This window comes from Podarcis erhardii (genome assembly GCF_964252035.2).
Source record: "Podarcis erhardii genome assembly, chromosome: 13".
NCBI lineage: Eukaryota > Metazoa > Chordata > Lepidosauria > Squamata > Lacertidae > Podarcis > Podarcis erhardii.
Window position 1 is genome coordinate 4,434,937 of NC_138502.1, and position 18,217 is coordinate 4,453,153.

The 18,217-nt window shown below is 47.0% G+C and overlaps 1 protein-coding gene across 1 annotated transcript in view; it reads right to left on the reverse strand.

The window, feature by feature from the left end:
- LOC309326731 (polyunsaturated fatty acid lipoxygenase ALOX15B-like) overlaps window positions 1-18,000 on the reverse strand; it is a 38,146-nt gene extending 20,146 nt beyond the window's left edge. Inside the window, exons 1-2 of the mRNA XM_081835686.1 lie at window positions 17,571-18,000; window positions 1,267-1,471 (exon numbers count right to left, since the gene is read on the reverse strand). Coding sequence (XP_081691812.1) covers window positions 1,267-1,471; window positions 17,571-17,867 — 502 coding nt within the window. The 5' untranslated portion in view covers window positions 17,868-18,000. The remainder of the gene's footprint in view (window positions 1-1,266; window positions 1,472-17,570) is intronic.
- Window positions 18,001-18,217: the final 217 nt, after the last annotated feature.

The window sequence follows — 18,217 nt, forward strand, 5'->3', positions numbered from 1 at the left end:
TGGAAGTCAAATGTTTCGGAACTCAAACGGACTTCCAGAACAGATTCTGTTTGACTTCCGAGGTACGGTTGTATTTCTCTCTCTCCAACCAGCCATGATAGTGGACTTCTGCTCAAAGCATCACAAACATGCCTGAGGCTGTTTTTGCTGTAAATACAAGTATTTTAACTGTGTTAGTCTTTCACTGCTGTTGCTGCTAAGGTCAAATGCTTGACTGAGTAAACTATACATTTTATAAACTTAGTTTCCAGTCTGTAGCCTGTTTCTTTGATAAACAGGGAAACAAAAGGGGAAGATCAGCCTATCTCTATGCTTTTAATTAAACTGCTTAAAATGAGATTTAGACTCTGCTGAGAGGGCTTTCTCTTGTGAAAGAGACTGCAAAAAGCCCTGTCCTTTGAAAAAGGCTTGCGGCCGCATTTTCCCTCTGTCTCAACCCACGCACATGGGTCTGAAGAGGGATCAAATGTAGTTAATACATTCCCTCACCTACCCAATAAAAGCCATAAACGAATGCAGGAAGAGTCTAATGGGATGGCAACAAACAGCTGAGCTGGCCCTGTCAATCACAGCCATGCATCCTGCTATGAGGTCCTCAGCAGGAGGTAAAAACGAAATAAATACATCTGATTTAAATGAGGTTTTTTTTTGGGGGGGGGGTTGTCTGCAAAAATAAAGCAAGCAAGCAAACATACAAAGTCTCATTCTGAATTTCAAATCTCGTTTCAGGACGAATCATTGATGTCATTATGGGATGGGAGCTTGCCTCTCCAGCAAGTGCCAGGATGTTTGTGTTGGTTTGCAAGCCCCTTCCATGGAGGCTGGCCCCTCTCACTGTCCTCGGAGCTTGCTTACCGGTAACCTCCTCTGGCTGATATCCAGACAGACCAGGGAGATTTTGGTAGGGGACATTTTCCCAAGCATGGGCAAAATGCACAACCCCTCCCTCCTGCTTCCGCAGGGGAAAGAAAATAAGTCAGAAATATATTTACATGATGTTTGTTTCTGACATTACAGCACTGGAGAAAAACACGTCCTTTCAGGTCAGTTCTTCCAGCAAGTCTGACAAACTTCCTGTACATGCGCACTCGGAAGGTTTCAAGTTACTCTCTTCACAAAGACTTATCCAGCCTGTGAACTTCCTGGGAAATTCTTCTTTCCCACAGATAGGCGCATCATGTGATGTCAACAAACTGGCTGTCTGCAGCGGTGATGTTTCCATATACTGACAGTTTGGGGGGGGGCAGCGGACTGAGGAATACTCACCTGCTCCTTCTCTGAAGGACTTGGTGCAGTAACCCTCTATCCACTGGTAACAGGGGAAGCGATAGACCTCACCGTGCGGAGATGTCACTTCGACAGAATTGCAGTACCAGCTGTTCTCGGGGAAGAAAGAGTAAGGGTCCTTGTGCAGGTGGATCAGCAGGATCGGGCCCAGGTCATGGTCACAAAAGACTTCGTGCTCCTCCACCTGTTGAGGGAGGAAGGGAGGAAAGGAGGAAAGGAGGAAGGGAGGAGGAGGAGGAGGAGGAGGAGGAGGAAGAAGAAGAAGAAGAAGAAGAAGAAGAAGAGAAGGAAGGAAGGAAGGAAGGAAGGAAGGAAGGAAGGAAGGCAGAATTATTTCAGTTCTGGTCCAAACTTGGGATGGATTCTGCCACAAAATGTGATTGCAAAACTCACACCAAACGCCAAGTTGCAGTACTAACGGACAGGCTGCGATTGCAAATAACGGGCAGATTGCAACTGCAAATTGGTTGGCCACTGTGAGAACAGGATAATAAAAACAACAACAACAACAACAGTATCCCAACAGAATATTAAAAACACGAGAAAACATCGAACATTAAAAACTAAACAGGGCTGCCTTCAAATGTCTTCTAAAAGTCAGGTAGTTGTTTATTTCCTTGACGTCTGATGGGGGGCGTTCCACAGGGCGGGTGCCACCACCGAGAAGGCCCTCTGCCTGGTTCCCTGCAACCTCACTTCTCGCAGGGAGGGAACCGCCAGAAGGCCCTCGGAGCCGGACCTCAGTGTCCGGGCTGAACGATGGGGGTGGAGGGTCATCGGGTCCAAGCTCCTGCAATGCAGGAATTGCAACTAAATAACTTGTGTGCCCACAGCATAAGACGCCCTGAGGGCTAGAAACTTTTGGGTGGAAAGCTATGAAAATGGAACCTCCGTATATGTTTTCTCCAAAGCGAGGAATGTGCAGCCGGCTCCCCGCTGCTCACGCTGCTTCCACACAATGCAGAACGCTTAGGGTGACACACTTTTTAATTCCTTTTTTAAACGGAGTCTTGCATAACCAATACAAATAAACAGTAATAAAAGATCTACTTAGCGTCGGCAATACCAAGCAGGGCATATAATGATGTAATCGTAAACTGCTAGAGCATTTGCAAAGCGAAGCAGGGCTTAAAACTGAATTGGGGTGTGTGTGTTGTGTGTTGAGATTCCTGCGTCGCAGGGGTTGGACTAGATGACCCCGGGGTCCCTTCCAACAATTCTAGGATCCTAAGCGTTATGGCACCCGAATCCTAAATCATGCACCCGTATTTCTCTAGGCAACACAGGGATAAATTCTTGCATGTCCAAATCTAAAGTGTAACAGATTACAGTTCCTGCCACACTAAATAAAAATGTTCAGGGTTCACAAAGGCCTACAAGTTCTTATACCACACGGAACTGTTAAAGTTTTGTATTGTTTTCCACTGTTGGGCAGTGGAAATCCTGTCAGCCGCCAGCTTCCACGTTCCTTGGAACAGTTTGGGGGTCAACATGACCCCAAACATCCCATTGATTTACTGGAACATTCCGGAAACAGGACACTTTTAACACCTGAGAAAATAAAAACTTAGGGCACGAAGCTTATCTCAAAACTATTGGGGAGGAGATGTCTCTCAGGGCCTTGCATGCAGCAGTTCAGTCCTCTGGCCTGCGGAATAGCTCAGTCGGTAGAGCACAAGAATCTTCATCTCAGGGTTGTGGGTTCAAGCCCCACACTGGGCAAAAAGATTCCTGCTTTGCAGAGGGTTGGACTAGATGACCCTCAAGGTCCCTTCTTACGATTCTGTGATCTTCCTGGCAAGGCTGGGAGAGCTTTCTTTTTGAGGTCTTGGACAGCTGCTGCCAGTCTGTGTAGACAGTACTAAGTTAAATGGACCAATGACCTGACTGCATATTGTTGCAGGAATTTATGTATAGGTTTTGGGGGGGTTGCCCCTCCAGCAGATATCATGCACATGCAGCCCACTACCAAAATCAGCACAATCGCTTTTGTGACTTTGGTGATTTGTCCCCACAAAACACTTCATCACAGTTTCTTCTATTCAAAGGGCCTCTGCTGCACGATACCAAATGTAACAATTCACTGATAAATGTATCTCTGTACTGGCTCACTGGGAAAACTTCAGAAATTCATATAAACGTGAGCTCAGCTCCTCAGCAGCCCCTCTGCCTGAGTGATAATCCCTGGCATCCTGATACCTGAGTGCCAGACAGGTAGCCATTCCAGAAATAACAAACCCAGATGAAGACAAAAGGGTGTGATTCACTTTGCTGGGAAACAGGGAAATGTAAAGATCTCTTTTGTTTCACTTGATGGGTGTTTGGTGGAGGGCAAGGGGAACCATGGGGCAGGATCCAGGATGCTCAGATTACTGCCACCAGACCTCCCCTTTCATGATGTATGAGTGATGTAGTTTGGGGGGGTGTAACCTGGGGATTAGCAGCTAATAAAAGTTTGTGTTCTCTTTTGTTCGGGGCTTCCATCTTGTTCCACCTGGTGGCAGGTGGGAGTCCTGTCGCCACAGTCTTCAATAACGACCAAGCCTACTGGCTGCTGTTTTGCTCCAGTATTCCTGGCTGGTGTCCTTGTTTTTTGTCCAAGGGAGCCCTCAGATTCCTCCGTTAACAATATAAAGCAGATCCCTGTGTGCCTTTATTGTTGTTGTTTAGTCATTTAGTCGTGTCCGACTCTTTGTGACCCCCTGGACCAGAGCACGCCAGGCACTCATGTCTTCCACTGCCTCCCGCAGTTTAGTCAAACTCATGCTGGTAGCTTCGAGAACACTGTCCCACCATCTCGTCCTCCATCGTCCCCTTCTCCTTGGGCCCTCCATCTTTCCCAACACCAGGGTCTTTTCCAGGGAGCCTTCTCTTCTCATGAGGTGGCCAAAGTACTGGAGCCTCAACTTCACGACTTGTCCTAGGAGGGGTTAAAGAATAAAAGGAGAGCAGAAAAGTGGGGGAGTAGATAAGGAAGCCTAACAAAGCCCTGATTTTGACTGCTTTGATTTTGTGTGGATACATCCAGTTCTTTCAGAACAACAACAACACACTTTTTTTTGGGGGGGGGGGAGCTGTTTTGTTCCTGCCCTGAGTCTGCCCATTGGTTAACCCAGCACCGGCATCCTTCGCAAACCGAGTTCGGGACAGGCCTTGCCGCGCGGCCGTGAATCAACTTGGAGTTGCTGCTGAGGATTCGCTTTCGCTTGACGGTAGCCATAAAGCCTTCCTGTCACGTTCCTTCAGATTCCAGGCCAGACTGTACTTGCCGCTGGAATGGCACGTGGGTCGAAGCACATGCGAGAGAGAGAGAGAGAAACTCCAGTGCGCTGGCTCATGGCTGCCCATCACGGAAGCAAGTGACAGGGTGGATCGAAGAAGGCAACTGAACAATGAGAGGCGCCACTATTGTTTGTTAACAGGGCTCCTCTGCCAATCAGGCTGGAATCCAACAGGCCCTGCATTCCCAAAATGGATCAATTGACCTCTTTAATTTCTTCCTGTTGCAAGGCAGTTGCGAGGCAGTGTGGTTTGAGTGTGTGTATGTGACAAAATGGGCCTTCCTAGGGTTGATTACGATCCAGACGTGGGTGGTGCTGTGGTCTAAACCACTGAGCCTCTTGGGCTTGCCGATCAGAAGGTCGGCGGTTCGAATCCCTGCGACGGGGTGAGCTCCCGTTGCTCCATCCCAGCTCCTGCCAACCTAGCGGTTCGAAAGCACGCCAGTGCAAGTAGATAAATAGGTACCACTGCGGTGGGAAGGTAAACAGCGTTTCTGTGTGCTCTGGTTTCTGTCACGGTGTCCCGTTGCGCCAGAAGCGGTTTAGTCCTGCTGGCCACATGACCCGGAAAGCTGTCTGCAGACAAACGCCGGCTCCCTCGGCCTGAAAGCGAGATGAGCACCGCAACGCCATAGTCGCCTTTGACTGGACTTAACTGTCAGGGAACTGCCATCAGAGCCAGAGGCGGAGGGAAGGCTCCAGAGCGATGCCGGAGAGGGTCCCAGCAGGGAGAGAGGCAGCCCATCTGCTGGGGAAGGAAATCAGCGTAACACCAGGGGTGAAGGGGGGCAGAGGGGGAAATCAGAGACAAGGCTCCAGGACTCTTCACCGGAGACCAGTGGGGAGAGCACACGCACTCCGCTGCGCAGAAGACTTCCGCGCAGGGAGAGTAGGAGGAGACTTGGCGTCAAAGAACTTCTTTGCTGGAAGAAGTTTAAGAAACGCCCACTGACGGATTCTGCCAGCGACTGAGACAGCCACGAGTGCAAGTCTGTCCAGAGAGAAAGGGTTCAACCAGGCAACCTAGCCAGGAGTGGCGGCAACTTACGCACGAGCAACCCCCTTAGAACCATTACATTAACCGTTCAGGGGTCCTTTACCTTTACCTATCTTACGATCCAGATCAATTGTACACATAAACGGTTCAGGACTGCAATGCCTCAAGGGCCGCCTCTTCCCATATGAAGCTACCCGGACCCTGAGATCATCTTCTGAGGCCCTCCTTCGTGTGCCTCTTCCTCGAGAGGTCCGGAGGGTGGCAACATAAGAACGGGGCCTTCTCTGCAGTGGCTCCCCATCTGTGGAATGCTCTCCCCAGGGAAGTTCGCCTGGCGCCTTTATTAGGTGCCAAGCAAAAATGTTGCTTTTTAACCAGGCCTTTGGTTGATCTTATTGAAAGCCAACAGCCTTGGCTCTTTGGGGTTTTTAAAATAAATTGGTTATTGTTTTTGGTTTGATTTTATATGTTGTGGTCTTGTTTGTGAACTGCCATGAGATCTGCGGGTATAGGGCAGTGTATAAATTGAATAAATAATGATAATAAATAATCAGTCACGTAAAGCACATCCCACACAGCCCACCCCACAAAATTTCGCACGCAGAGGTACAGTTCCCAGCAATTAACAAATTACGGTTCCCATAATTCTTTGCGGGGGAGTCATGTGCGTTAAATTTACCTTGACCTTGTGATTACGGTGGAACATCTCAAGAGTAGTGTACCAAAAGTTTTGGAGAAGGTCCAGGGATTTGGCCAGGTAGCAGCTTATAAGCTATATAAAAACAAAACTAAAGTTTTGGTGAAAAATGTGACAGAACAATATAAAAAGGACTTACAACAAACTATGGGCTTATGTATAGAGAAAAAATTCAAATTTTTAGGTGTTTGGTTGATAGCTAAGAATATTAATATTTTTAAAGATAACTACATAGAGATAAAGAGAAACTTAGAGATTTGGGGAAGGATGAACCTATCATTATGGGGAAGAATATCAGTTATAAAAATGAAAGTATTGCTGAGAATGTTGTTTTTATTCCAATCAATACCTGTGGTCAGCAGCTCTGGACGCTTCCAAGAATGGCAAAAAGATATTACAAGATTTATCTGGCAGGGGAAGAAACCAAGAATAAAATATAAATTGTTAACAGGTGTTAAGGAAAGAGGGTGCTTCGCCTTGCCAGATTTAAAACTATTTTATGAGGCGTCTTGTCTCCGCTGGCTCCAGGAATGGATATTATTGGAAAATGTAGATGTTTTAGATTTGGAAGGACATGATAATAGATTTGGATGGCATGCATACCTATAGTATGAAAAAGCAAAAGCACATAAAGGTTTTCAGAATAATCTAGTAAGGAAATCAACTTCCTTTACTAGAACAGAAAACACCATGGTGGCTTTCCCCAATTGAAGCAATATCTCCGAAAAAAGTAAATATGAGAAATGAATGGGTGACTTATATAGAGCTGTTAACTGAAGTAAAACATCAGGTGAAACTGAAAGATTTTGGAGAGATAAGGCATTTATTAACTGATTGGTTACAGTATCACCAATTAAATGAGACTTTTAAGACAGATAAAAAGAAAGGATTCAGTTGTGAAGCCTCAAGATTAGAAAAAGATGTTAGAAAATAATGTAAAATTCCTGTTGAAAATGTATACATTAATTTTAGAATGGCACATAAAGGATGAACAGGTTAAATCAGTAATGATACATTGCGCGAGAGATTTGGGACATAATATTCAATTAACCGCTTGGGAAAAGTTATGGAAAACGCATTTAAATTTTTCGGCGTGTTGTATCTTGAAAGAAAACTATATGAAAATGATGTATAGATGGTATCTGACTTCTACTAAATCAGCAAAAATGCACAGGACAAGTACAAATATTTGTTGGAAATGTAAAGAACAAGAAGGCAACTTTCATCATATGTGGTGGACGTGTAATAAAAGCCTTCTGGGAAACGATGTATAATGAAATGGGGAAAAAATATTTAAAATAGCTTTTATAATTAAACCTGAAGCTTTTTTTAAAGGGATTCTAGGTACAAAGATCCCAAAGAGCAGAAAAGACTTTTCATGCATGCAACGCCGACTGCATGGATGCTTTTAGCCCAAAGATAGAAAGAAGATGAAGTCCCTATATAAGAGATGAAGGGCAAATCAAGTTGCTGGAATACGCCAAGATCGCAAAAAAAGACTGGAAAGCTCAGAAACCAAGAGGACAAAAGTTTCAAAAAAGAATGGAAAAGATGTACAATGTATTTGAGAGACCACAGCAAAAAAATGAAAACAATTGCAGGTTTTGAATAACACTTGCAGGGATGAGGGTGGCGCTGTGGTCTAAACCACTGAGCCTCTTGGGCTTGCTGATCGGAAGGTTGGTGGTTCGAATCCCTGCGATGGGGTGAGCTCCTGTTGCTCGGACCCAGCTCCTGCCAACCTAGCAGTTCAAGAGCACACCAGTGAAAATAGATAACTAGGTACTGCTGTGGCGGGATGGTAAACAGCATTCCCGTGCGCTCTTGTTTCCGTCACTGTGTCCTGTTGCGCTAAAAGCAGTTTAGTCCTGTTGGCCACATGACCCGGAAAGCTGTCTGCGGACAAACACTGGCTCCCTCGGCCTGAAAACGAGATGAGCGCCGCAACCCCATAGTCGCCGTTGACGGGACTTAACCGTCCAGGGGTCCTTAACCTTTAAGTTTTATAATGTAACGAAAACTTTGGACAATACAGACAGATTTAAAATATAGAGGATGAAATAATACGCCGTTGAAAACGATGACAGTAGGGTCCATGGAGGGGATGGAGGAAAGCCGGGAGACTCAGGGGAATCTCAAAAATTTGAGTATACTATTGTTTTCATTTGATATCTATAAAACCAAATAATTATATATATATAATTTTATATATATAATTTTATATATATACAATATGATCTTCCATTGTCTCCCGAGGCAGACGGGTGCCAACCAGTGAACAAACGGTTACACGGCCTAATCCAAGTTCACCTCAGTTCTCCGCACCCGCCTTAAAGCAATTATTGTGAACCAGTTAAGAGTAGCAGGTACATTACTGAATTAAGACTGGGGACAGCCACTCCTGCCATTAGGTAGATTGAGGCAGCTGAATCAGGCAGGCGATAGTGGGCATCAAATTCTTTAGATATTCAAGTTGTGTTGTTGTAGTTTTGTAGCCGGAGAGGTGCTTCTTGGGATTTTTGGCCTCAGCTGTCATTATAAGTTGGTTGGCCTGGGACATAGCTGTCAACTTACAGATTTGAAAATAAGGGACCAGCAGCCTCGAAAATAAGGGATCAGCAGCCAAAATAAGGGATTTTCCAAGCACAGGTATGTTCAACTTCTGAGCCCCTCCGAGCCAAAGGCAGAAAGCCCAGCCAGCAGCCAAACGAAGCCTCAAGCGGTGGTTCCCACAGCGCAGCAACCTGGCAACGGGGATGCAGGAAGGGAAACCACCGTCCCCTCTCCGCTGGGAAGCGCTGAGCAAAGGCGAGTCCCCAGGCAACGCGGCCGATTTGATTGGCACAAGGCATGCAAGCTCCACCCCCCAGTCGTTCTCAGACTCCTTATTGGGTGAGCAACGCAGCCAAGCAACACAGTTGGAGCCTCCCTCCTCCCTGGCCGGCGGGGAGGGAGGGAGGGAGAGGAGCTGCTTCCTTTGAAACCCGGGAAATTTAAGGGACATCATCAAAAAGGGACGGCAGCGGGACACAGCGCTGGGATAAGGGACTTTCCCGCCAAATAAGGGACAGTTGACAGCTATGGCCTGGGATAGCCTCTAATGCAGCTTGGCTTGGTGTGTTTGTGTGTGCCGCAGGGGTGGAGATTTTGGTAGCGCAAGTCCCCATTTGCTGGTGCGCCTCAGGCAGAAAATTATCTTGGGCCACCAACCCGTAGACTGGAAAGATCCATTTTCCACCCACTTTCCTGCTGTGAAATTGTGTGTGTGTGGTCTCGAGCCTTAAATTTATTTCAGGCAGAGCTACCTACCTCACAGGGTTGTTGTGGTGGCAAAATGGAGGGGAGGGTGGGAAGGAAATCCACGCATAAGGCCTGGAGCCTCCTTGGCCAAGGCTCAATATATAGAAAAACTCCAGTAAGTGGAATCGTAGAATTCCATTTAACTCAGTACTGTCTACACGGACTGGCAGCAGTTTTCCAAGACCTCAAACAGGAAGCTCTCCCAGCCTTGCCAGGAGATCACAGAATCCTAGAATTGGAAGGGACCCTGAGGGTCATCTAGTCCAACCCTCTGCAATGCAGGAATATTTTGCCCAATAAAATTTGGAAATACCCAAGAGCAGGGGTCAGGAAACTTTTTCAGCAGGGGGCTGCTCCACTGTCCCTCAGACATTGTGGGGGGCCGGACTATATTTTTTTTTGGGGGGGGGGGAATGAACGCATTTCTATGCCCCACAAATAACCCAGATGCATTTTAAATAAAAGCACACATTCTACTCATGTCGAAACACCAGGCAGGCCCCACAAATAACCCAGAGATGCATTTTAAATAAAAGGACACATTCTATTCATGCAAAAACGTGCTGATTCCCGGACCGTCCGCAGGCCGGATTTAGAAGGCAACTGGGCCACATCCGGCCCCTGGGCCTTAGTTTGCCTACCCCTGCCGAAGAGACATGCAAGCGAATGTAGATGTGGAATGAATATTCCACTACAGAATCCTGCTGAAATATCTTCCTGGTTCGCAGTCCCCCAGCACCCAAACTTCCCTGACCTGTTTACAGCACACAGCCCTTCCCACGCTTCTGTGACATACTTCTCGAAATTATATCCACTTCCTTCGTGGCAATCGTGCTCCATTAACATTCTGCGATGGCAGCTGGAATGTTGGTGAGCATTCCGTGGTACCACCGAAGTTCATTCATTCCGCCCCCAGCGGCCACACACACAGATTTACTGCTCGGCCACGAGACCTGAGTTTGCTCAACACGCCTTGGCTATCTCGTGTACATCAAGCTCTTTGCATGGCAGGGGAAGAGATCAAAGATCTCCAGGTATTCATGTGATTTAGTCCGTAACGCATTAAGATGTGTGCCCTGATTGCACCCTTGCCAAGCCAGTTCCCATCAATGTGACAGGCAGGGAAGCAACGCTGACTCACTAGCAAAGCAGAGAAAATTGGTGGCCTCAGATCACCAGTCCAAGGGCTGTCAAATTAGCTCCGGTCTGTACCAGAAAGCTCGTGATTTCCGCCGTAGCAGAAGCAGAAGAAATGCTATTTCCGCCTCCCCCCATAATCCGTAAAACGTAATAAAGTTTTCAAATTTAAAAGTCCATGCGCCCATAAATAAACCAGACTCTCTCGCGTTGTTGTTGACGCTGAGGCACCTATCTCCAGATCTGTAATGCTACAGCAAGACAAAGCATAAAATCAGGTGGGTTTTTTGTTGCGATTCCTGCTTTGTGGGTGGGGTCAGCCTAGATGACACATGGGGACCTCTCCAACTCTACAGGCCTGCGATTCTATAAGATGAGCCTGCTGCTGGATCAGGGCAATGGCACCCACCTAGTCCAGCGTCTTGTTCTCCCAGTGGCCAACCAGATGCCCATTATGGGAAACCAGCTAGCAGGATTCGAATGCAAGAGCAGGCATCATGACTAAGAGCCATTCATAGACTTACCCAGGGCTGGATTTAGGTTTGACGAGGCCCTAAGCTACTGAAGGTAATGGGGCCCTTTATATGTCCAGCTGTCCTTTGTCAACAACAATTTTTCCCTGTTTTTTTGTGTTGAATATATGCTATATGGTCATTTGGGACGCGGGTGTTGCTGTGGGTTAAACCACAGAGCCTAGGACTTGCCGATCAGAAGGTCGGTGGTTCGAATCCCCGCGACGGGGTGAGCTCCCGTTGCTCGGTCCCTGCTCCTGCCAACCTAGCAGTTCGAAAGCACGTCAAAGTGCTAGTAGATAAATAGGTACCACTCCAGCGGGAAGGTAAACGGCGTTTCCGTGCGCTGCCCTGGTTTGCCAGAAGCGGCTTGGTCATGCTGGCCACATGACCCGGAAGCTGTACGCCGGCTCCCTTGGCCAATAAAGCAAGATGAGTGCTGCAACCCCAGAGTCGGTCACGACTGGACCTAACGGTCAGGGGTCCCTTTACCTTTACCTATATGGTCATTTATGGACCTCATAGGTATCTAAAGCCATTTGCACATGCAGAATGGAGGCACCCTATATATAGAAAGGAGCAAACCAGTGATATTTTAGGGAGCAGGCTAGCAGGTGGGGCCCATGACGTACATCTGAGAAGCCTACACAACACAAAACACTGTTGCTGTATGCAGGTTTTATTTTATTTGCTTTGTATCTTATATTCTGGAAATGTGCATCCAGTTATATATTTTTTCCTTTATTTTTTTGGGGGGGGCCCCAAGAGAGTGGGCCCCTAAGCTGTAGCTTGTTTAGCTTATACATAAATCCGGCACTGGACTTGCCCTTTGTGGCTTTATCTAATTCTCTTTTCAAGCCGTCCAAATTCCATAGTTAAAACATGCACTGAAAGAAGCGTTTATCAGACCTGAATCTTTTAACATTCAGCTTCGTTGATATTACGAGAAAGGCAGAAAAACTCTCTCTCTCTGCTTGCTCCATGACAATCACAATGAAAAAACTTCAAATTATTTGCATCTCTCTTCCCCATCATGCACACATGCATAGACAGTTCAAAACAAGCGGTGTGCTTCGTGTATTCCCTGGGTGCCTCTTTGAGGTTTCCGTGGCTGAACTTTGCAACAGCAGCAACAAGAAGTGCCTTGTTGCATCAGCTGAAAGCTGAGAGTAATCAGATATGTGAATCTTCGTGCACGTGGGCGTAAGGAAGGGGAAAAAGGAGAATGGAAGCGGGTGTCAAAGACCGGCTGCAAGGAGGACAGGCCGTGACAATTCAATTAAGGGCTTAGAATGCGTGCCAAATTAAACTCAGCGTTTCCCAAAAACAGTAATTGGCAGATAACACAACCAGCAATGCTGAGTCAATTAGCGCCTGCATTGAGACAGACAGGAAACCCTTGCAATGCCTTCAGCAGGCCCTGGAAGAATGCAGCCATTTCCCCTGCTCTTCTCGTGAAGGGAATGGACAGGAATGTACAAAGGCAGTTGACAGGATCCCCCCTTCAAAAGCATTTCGGTTTTGAGTTGTCCAGAATGCAAACGTGAGAATCACGGCGATTCTGTAGCTGCAATTCCCGCATTGCAGTTGTCCAAGTCTACAATGCTAAGGTTCTGTGAGTTTCTGCCTTAAAAGAAAATGTGATGAAAATGATGTATAGATGGTATTTACACCCGCTAAATTAGCTAAAATGTATAAAGTTAGTAATAAATGTTGGAAATGTAAAGAAAAAGAAGGAACATTTTATCACATGTGGTGGGAATGTAAAAAAGTGAAAAGCTTCTGGGAAATGATATATAATGAGATGAAAAAAATGTTGAAATATACATTTATAAAGAAACCAGAAGCATTTTTACTGGGCATTGTAGGAAGTGATATAAATAGAAAAGAATGTAAGCTGTTTTTATATGCAGCGACGGCAGCAAGAATATTATTGGCACAAAAATGGAAGCAAGAAGAATTACCGACGATAGAAGAATGGAGGATGAAATTAATGGACTATGCAGAACTAGATAAACTAACAGGAAGGATTCAAAATCTGCGGGACCAGAAATTCACAGAAGACTGGTGTAAATTTACAGAATATTTGAAAAGTAATTGTGATGATCAGACTATGTTTGTAGGTTTGCAAGAAGTTTTGTGAGGTGAATTATTGGAACTATTGCCAAAATGGATAAAGGGGAGGATGGTTAGTTAAAATAATTAAAGGCAATATGAATTTAAGAATTGCATAAGAAGTGGTTAAAACGGTGGATCATCAGAGGTGCTGATGGAAGTCCAAAAAAGATTGTATAAGTGGTGAAGTTTTGTGGTATATATTATAATTTATATGTTAAAATTAATAAAAAATATTATATATATAAAAAGATTCTGTGAGTTTCAAATGTGAACTTCATTTCTGTTTCCAGAGATCTCCAACACCTCCCCTTTTTCCTTCACCTATCCCATTGGAAACAAAGGCCAATCAGGTTAGACTTCCAAAAAACATATCCAACTATCAGAAGCATTTCTGAAGAGCCATCATCAGTAAATACTCTGAGATTGGGCTGTATCCAACTAAGTCCTACTCGGAGTAAAGGTAAAGGTAAAGGGACCCCTGACCATTAGGTCCAGTCGTGGCCGACTTTGGGGTTGCAGTGCTCATCTCGCTTTACTGGCCGAGGGAGCCGGCATACAGCTTCCGGATCATGTGGCCAGCAGGACTAAGCCAGGACAGAGCATGTGGCCAGCAGGACAGAGCAGCGCACGGAAACGCCGTTTACCTTCCCGCTGGAGGGGTATCTATTTATCTGCTCGCACTTTGACGTGCTTTCGAAGTGCTAGGTTGGCAGGAGCAGGGACCGAGCAACGGGAGCTCACTCCGTCGCGGGGATTCGAACTGCCGACCTTATGATCAGCAAGTCCTAGGCTCTGTGGTTTAACCCACAGCGCCACCCGCATCCCTCCTGCTCAGAGTAGATCCGATGAAATTAATTGGCCCCGGTTAGTCATGTCCATTGATTTCCATCTGCATACTCTCGGTAGGACTAACATTTGATACAACCTATTATTACCCTACAATTATTTCCGATGGCCATCATTATGGAAGGGTTATATGAAGATTAGACAAACTCATGGAAGAGACGGTAATCGATGTCTACCAGGATGCTAGACTACATGGCCTGATCCAGCATGACTCTGTTGTTGTTGTTGTTAAAATTTATATTCTGCCCTTCATTCAAAGATCTCAGAGCAGTTCAGAAGACAAAAAGCACAAAATAAACAGCTGAAACAGAACAAAGCAATAATCCCCGTTTCTCATGTTACCTACCCATTGCCAGGAGTGAAGAGGTGATTTTTAATAATATAATTTTAAACTAGACATAGCCAAATGCCTGTGGAATAGCTTAAAATCGGAAGTCAATAAACACAGGAGTGTTGGGTTGCACGCGCACTAGGCCTTTAAAGCCCATCCAAAGCCCATTTTTTCTCTCAAAGGATTCTGGGTCCTGTAGTTTATGGTCCAGCTCTCCCTTCTATACATCACTACTGGGAAAACCATAGCTTTAACTATGCCAACAAAGGTCCGTATAGTAAAAGCTATGGTTTTCCCCGTAGTGATGTATGGAAGTGAGAGCTGGACCATAAAGAAGGCTGATCGCCCAAGAATGGATGCTTTTGAATTTTGGTGCTGGAGGAGACACTTGAGAGTCCCATGGACTGCAAGAAGATCAAACCTCTCCATTCTGAATGAAATCAGCCCTGAGTGCTCACTGGAAGGACAGATCCTGAAGCTGAGGCTCCAAGACTTTGGCCACCTCATGAGAAGAGAAGACTCTCTGGAAAAGACCCTGATGTTGGGAAAGATGGAGGGCACAAGGAGAAGGGGACGACAGAGGACAAGATGGTGGGACAGTGTTCTTGAAGCTACCAACATGAGTTTGACCAAACTGCGGGAGGCAGTGGAAGACAGGAGTGCCTGGCCTGCTCTGGTCCAGGGGTCACGAAGTCGGACATGACTAAATGACTAAACAACAACAACAGTTAATCAAGGCTTCCTCTACTGACTGAGCTATGGAAGGGTAGGACACAACGCTCAATCGCAGAGAGCATGTGATTCGCATCTGGAAGTCCCCCTGCCCCCCACCAGTATCTCTAGCATCAAGCAACAGGTCCTGGGGAAGGTCTCTCTCTCGGGCCACGATCCAGACAGCCGCCACCAGTCTGAGGAGTCAGTAGCTTGGCGTGATCTAAGGCAACTTGCCATGTGCCTTTGAGTCACTTCTTACAGTCATCAAATCGCTAGGGAGCGAGAAGTAATCGAGTGATGCGCCTGCCAATATGCAGACTAACCAAGTTTCTAGACTTCAATGAGTTACTGAGTTCATTTCTGCAACTTTGGACCAATTCAGGTCCCACATCCTGTTCTCACAGTGGCCAACCAGATCGTGCCTCTTCTGCGAAGCCCCCAGACAGGACCTGAGGTTCAAGAGCAGTGTGCTCTTCTGGCTTGCGATTCCCAGTGAGGGATATTCAGAGGCAAACTGCCTCGGGTGGCAGAGTTAGACTTAAAGGTAAACGTAAAGGTACCCCTGACCAACAGGTCCAGTCGTGACCGACTCTGGGGTTGCGCGCTCATCTCGCTCAAGAGGCCGGGAGCCAGCGCTTGTCCAAAGACAGCTTCCGGGTCACGTGGACAGTGTGACTAAGCCGCAGCTGGCGAGCCAGCACCAGCGCCACACACGGAAACGGCGTTTACCTTCCCGCTGGAGAGCGGTCCCTATTTATCTACTCGCACTTCGAGGTGCTTTCGAACTGCTAGGTGGGCAGGAGCTGGGACCCAACAACGGGAACTCACCCCGTTGCAGGGATTCGAACCACCAGCCTTTCGATCAGCAAGTCCTAGACTTACCCTTTGTCAATGTATCTCAACCTTGCTAGCAGACCCTTGTCCTGTGCCGTCTGCGCTTCCAATCCAGTTGAGCAGATGATATTGCCCATGGTTAGTTGCATTTCACAACTGAGGCCGCAACTGAGCTCCTCAGAGATAAAGGTGGGATACAGCCCACCGGATAGCTCAGTCAGCAGAGCATGAGGTTCTTAAGCTCAGGGTTGTGGGTTCGAGTCCCACGTGGGGCAAAAGATTCCTGCATTGGACTAGATGACCCTCACGGTCCCTTCCAACTCTACAATTTTAAACGCAACCAATAATATAAATAAATAAGTGGTATGGCAAGTTTGCAGTTCCTGGACTGTATCAGTTCCTGGACTGTATCAGTTCCACGCAGGGTAGACCCTGTTGGAATTCATGGTCCTTGCGGTTAACTTAGGCCCATTGACTTTGATAGGTTTTATTTATCTATATTGGAGAGAATAGTTAAAGGTAAAGGGACCCCTGACCATTAGGTCCAGTCGTGGCCGAATCTGGGGTTGCAGCGCTCATCTCGCTTTATTGGCCGAGGGAGCCGGCGTACAGCTTCCGGGTCATGTGGCCGGCATAACTAAGCCGCCTCTGGCAAACCAGAGCAGCGCATGGAAACGCCCCCCACGTCCCTTATTGGCGAGAATATACATCCATTTACAAATCTCTCTCTCTTTCTCTTCTGCTTAACAACATTCACACTAGCACAAGAGGGTGTAAAAGGTTCCTACTGATTCGTGTGAAAATATCAGAGGAGGAGAAAGCATGCAGAAAGTCCCTGATTTAATCCTCAGCCTCTCCAGGTAAGGCTGGGAGAGGTCCCATCTGAAATCTTAGAGAGCTGTTGCCAGCCAGTGTAAACAATACTGGGCTAGATGGACCACGGGTCTGGCTCAGTATAATTCAGCCTCCTAGGTCCCCATGTCTGATGGCCACCGCTCCGAGTCTCAGTAACCACAAGCGAGGCTGGATCAATTTAGATTTAAAGGCCTTCAACATTTTTGGGCAGACTCCTTGCATATGAAACGCAAAATTAAGCAGCTACCCAGAGATCGTCCCCCCGTTTTTCACCCCAAAAACCCGGCGTTCAGCACAGACCTTTCCGGCTGCTATGTGTAGAGCGAAACGAGAGAGTTCTTTCGATCAGGAGAGTTTTCCGATCAGGATTCGAAAGCTAAACGTTGCGAAACGTCAGACTCAAAAGGATACCCGGGTATTAATTTGAGCTCTCCTGCAAATTCGTTTGGGTCCCGGAGCTGTCATTTGTGGCTTATCGTCAATCGCGTGCGAATTAAAAACTTAGAAGCAATTTGTTTTATTGTCGTTTGTTTAATCATAGCTGCTTAGAGATGAAAGTTCCCTTAAGGTCATCCAAAAGACATTTGCAAAAGGAGATGCTATTTGTTATGGGCAGTTGGCGGACCACCCTCTCCCCGAACCGCCAAACCCCAGAGCTTACCGATCCCTTGGCACAACTGGTTCCGACCTGGTTCAGAAGTTGCTTGGCGCTCTCTCCGTTGGTCCCCACCAAGGTGATGGAAATGGAGTCAAAGGTCCCAGTTAGGAGACCTTGCCCGGTCGTCACTTTGACTTTGTAGATAACTGGTTCGGCCGGCTTGGAGGAGAAGATCCCCACTTGTTCCATCTTGCCCACGTTTGGACCCTGCGGAGATCGGGGTGAAGAGAAGCCAGAAAAAGCTTCGGGAAGAACCCGGGAGCCTGGCTTATAAGTGTGGTGCGCAGGCGAGGCAAACATCTGCTCCAGGAACCGGCTCGTCTCCCTTTTGGCTGAGCTACGCCCAGGTGCCTCCAAGCGACAGGGCTCAGTCCAAGTCTTCCCACCCACTCTCGCTGCCTCGACTCACACAGGTAACCTCCTGCAGCACAGGCGATCATTTATATATATACGTCCACACACAGGCCTTCTCCTCCATCCTCCCCGCGTACAAAGGTGAAAGCCAAGCTGCACCTGGAAATGGACCACCCATCTCTCCATCGTGGGTGGCGACCTCCCATCGTGGCAGGTGCATCTCAGCAGGGAGGGATGAGGGCGATGGCAGGACTGGAAGGCAGGTGGATGGAGCAAAGCAGATGGGAAGATAGCCA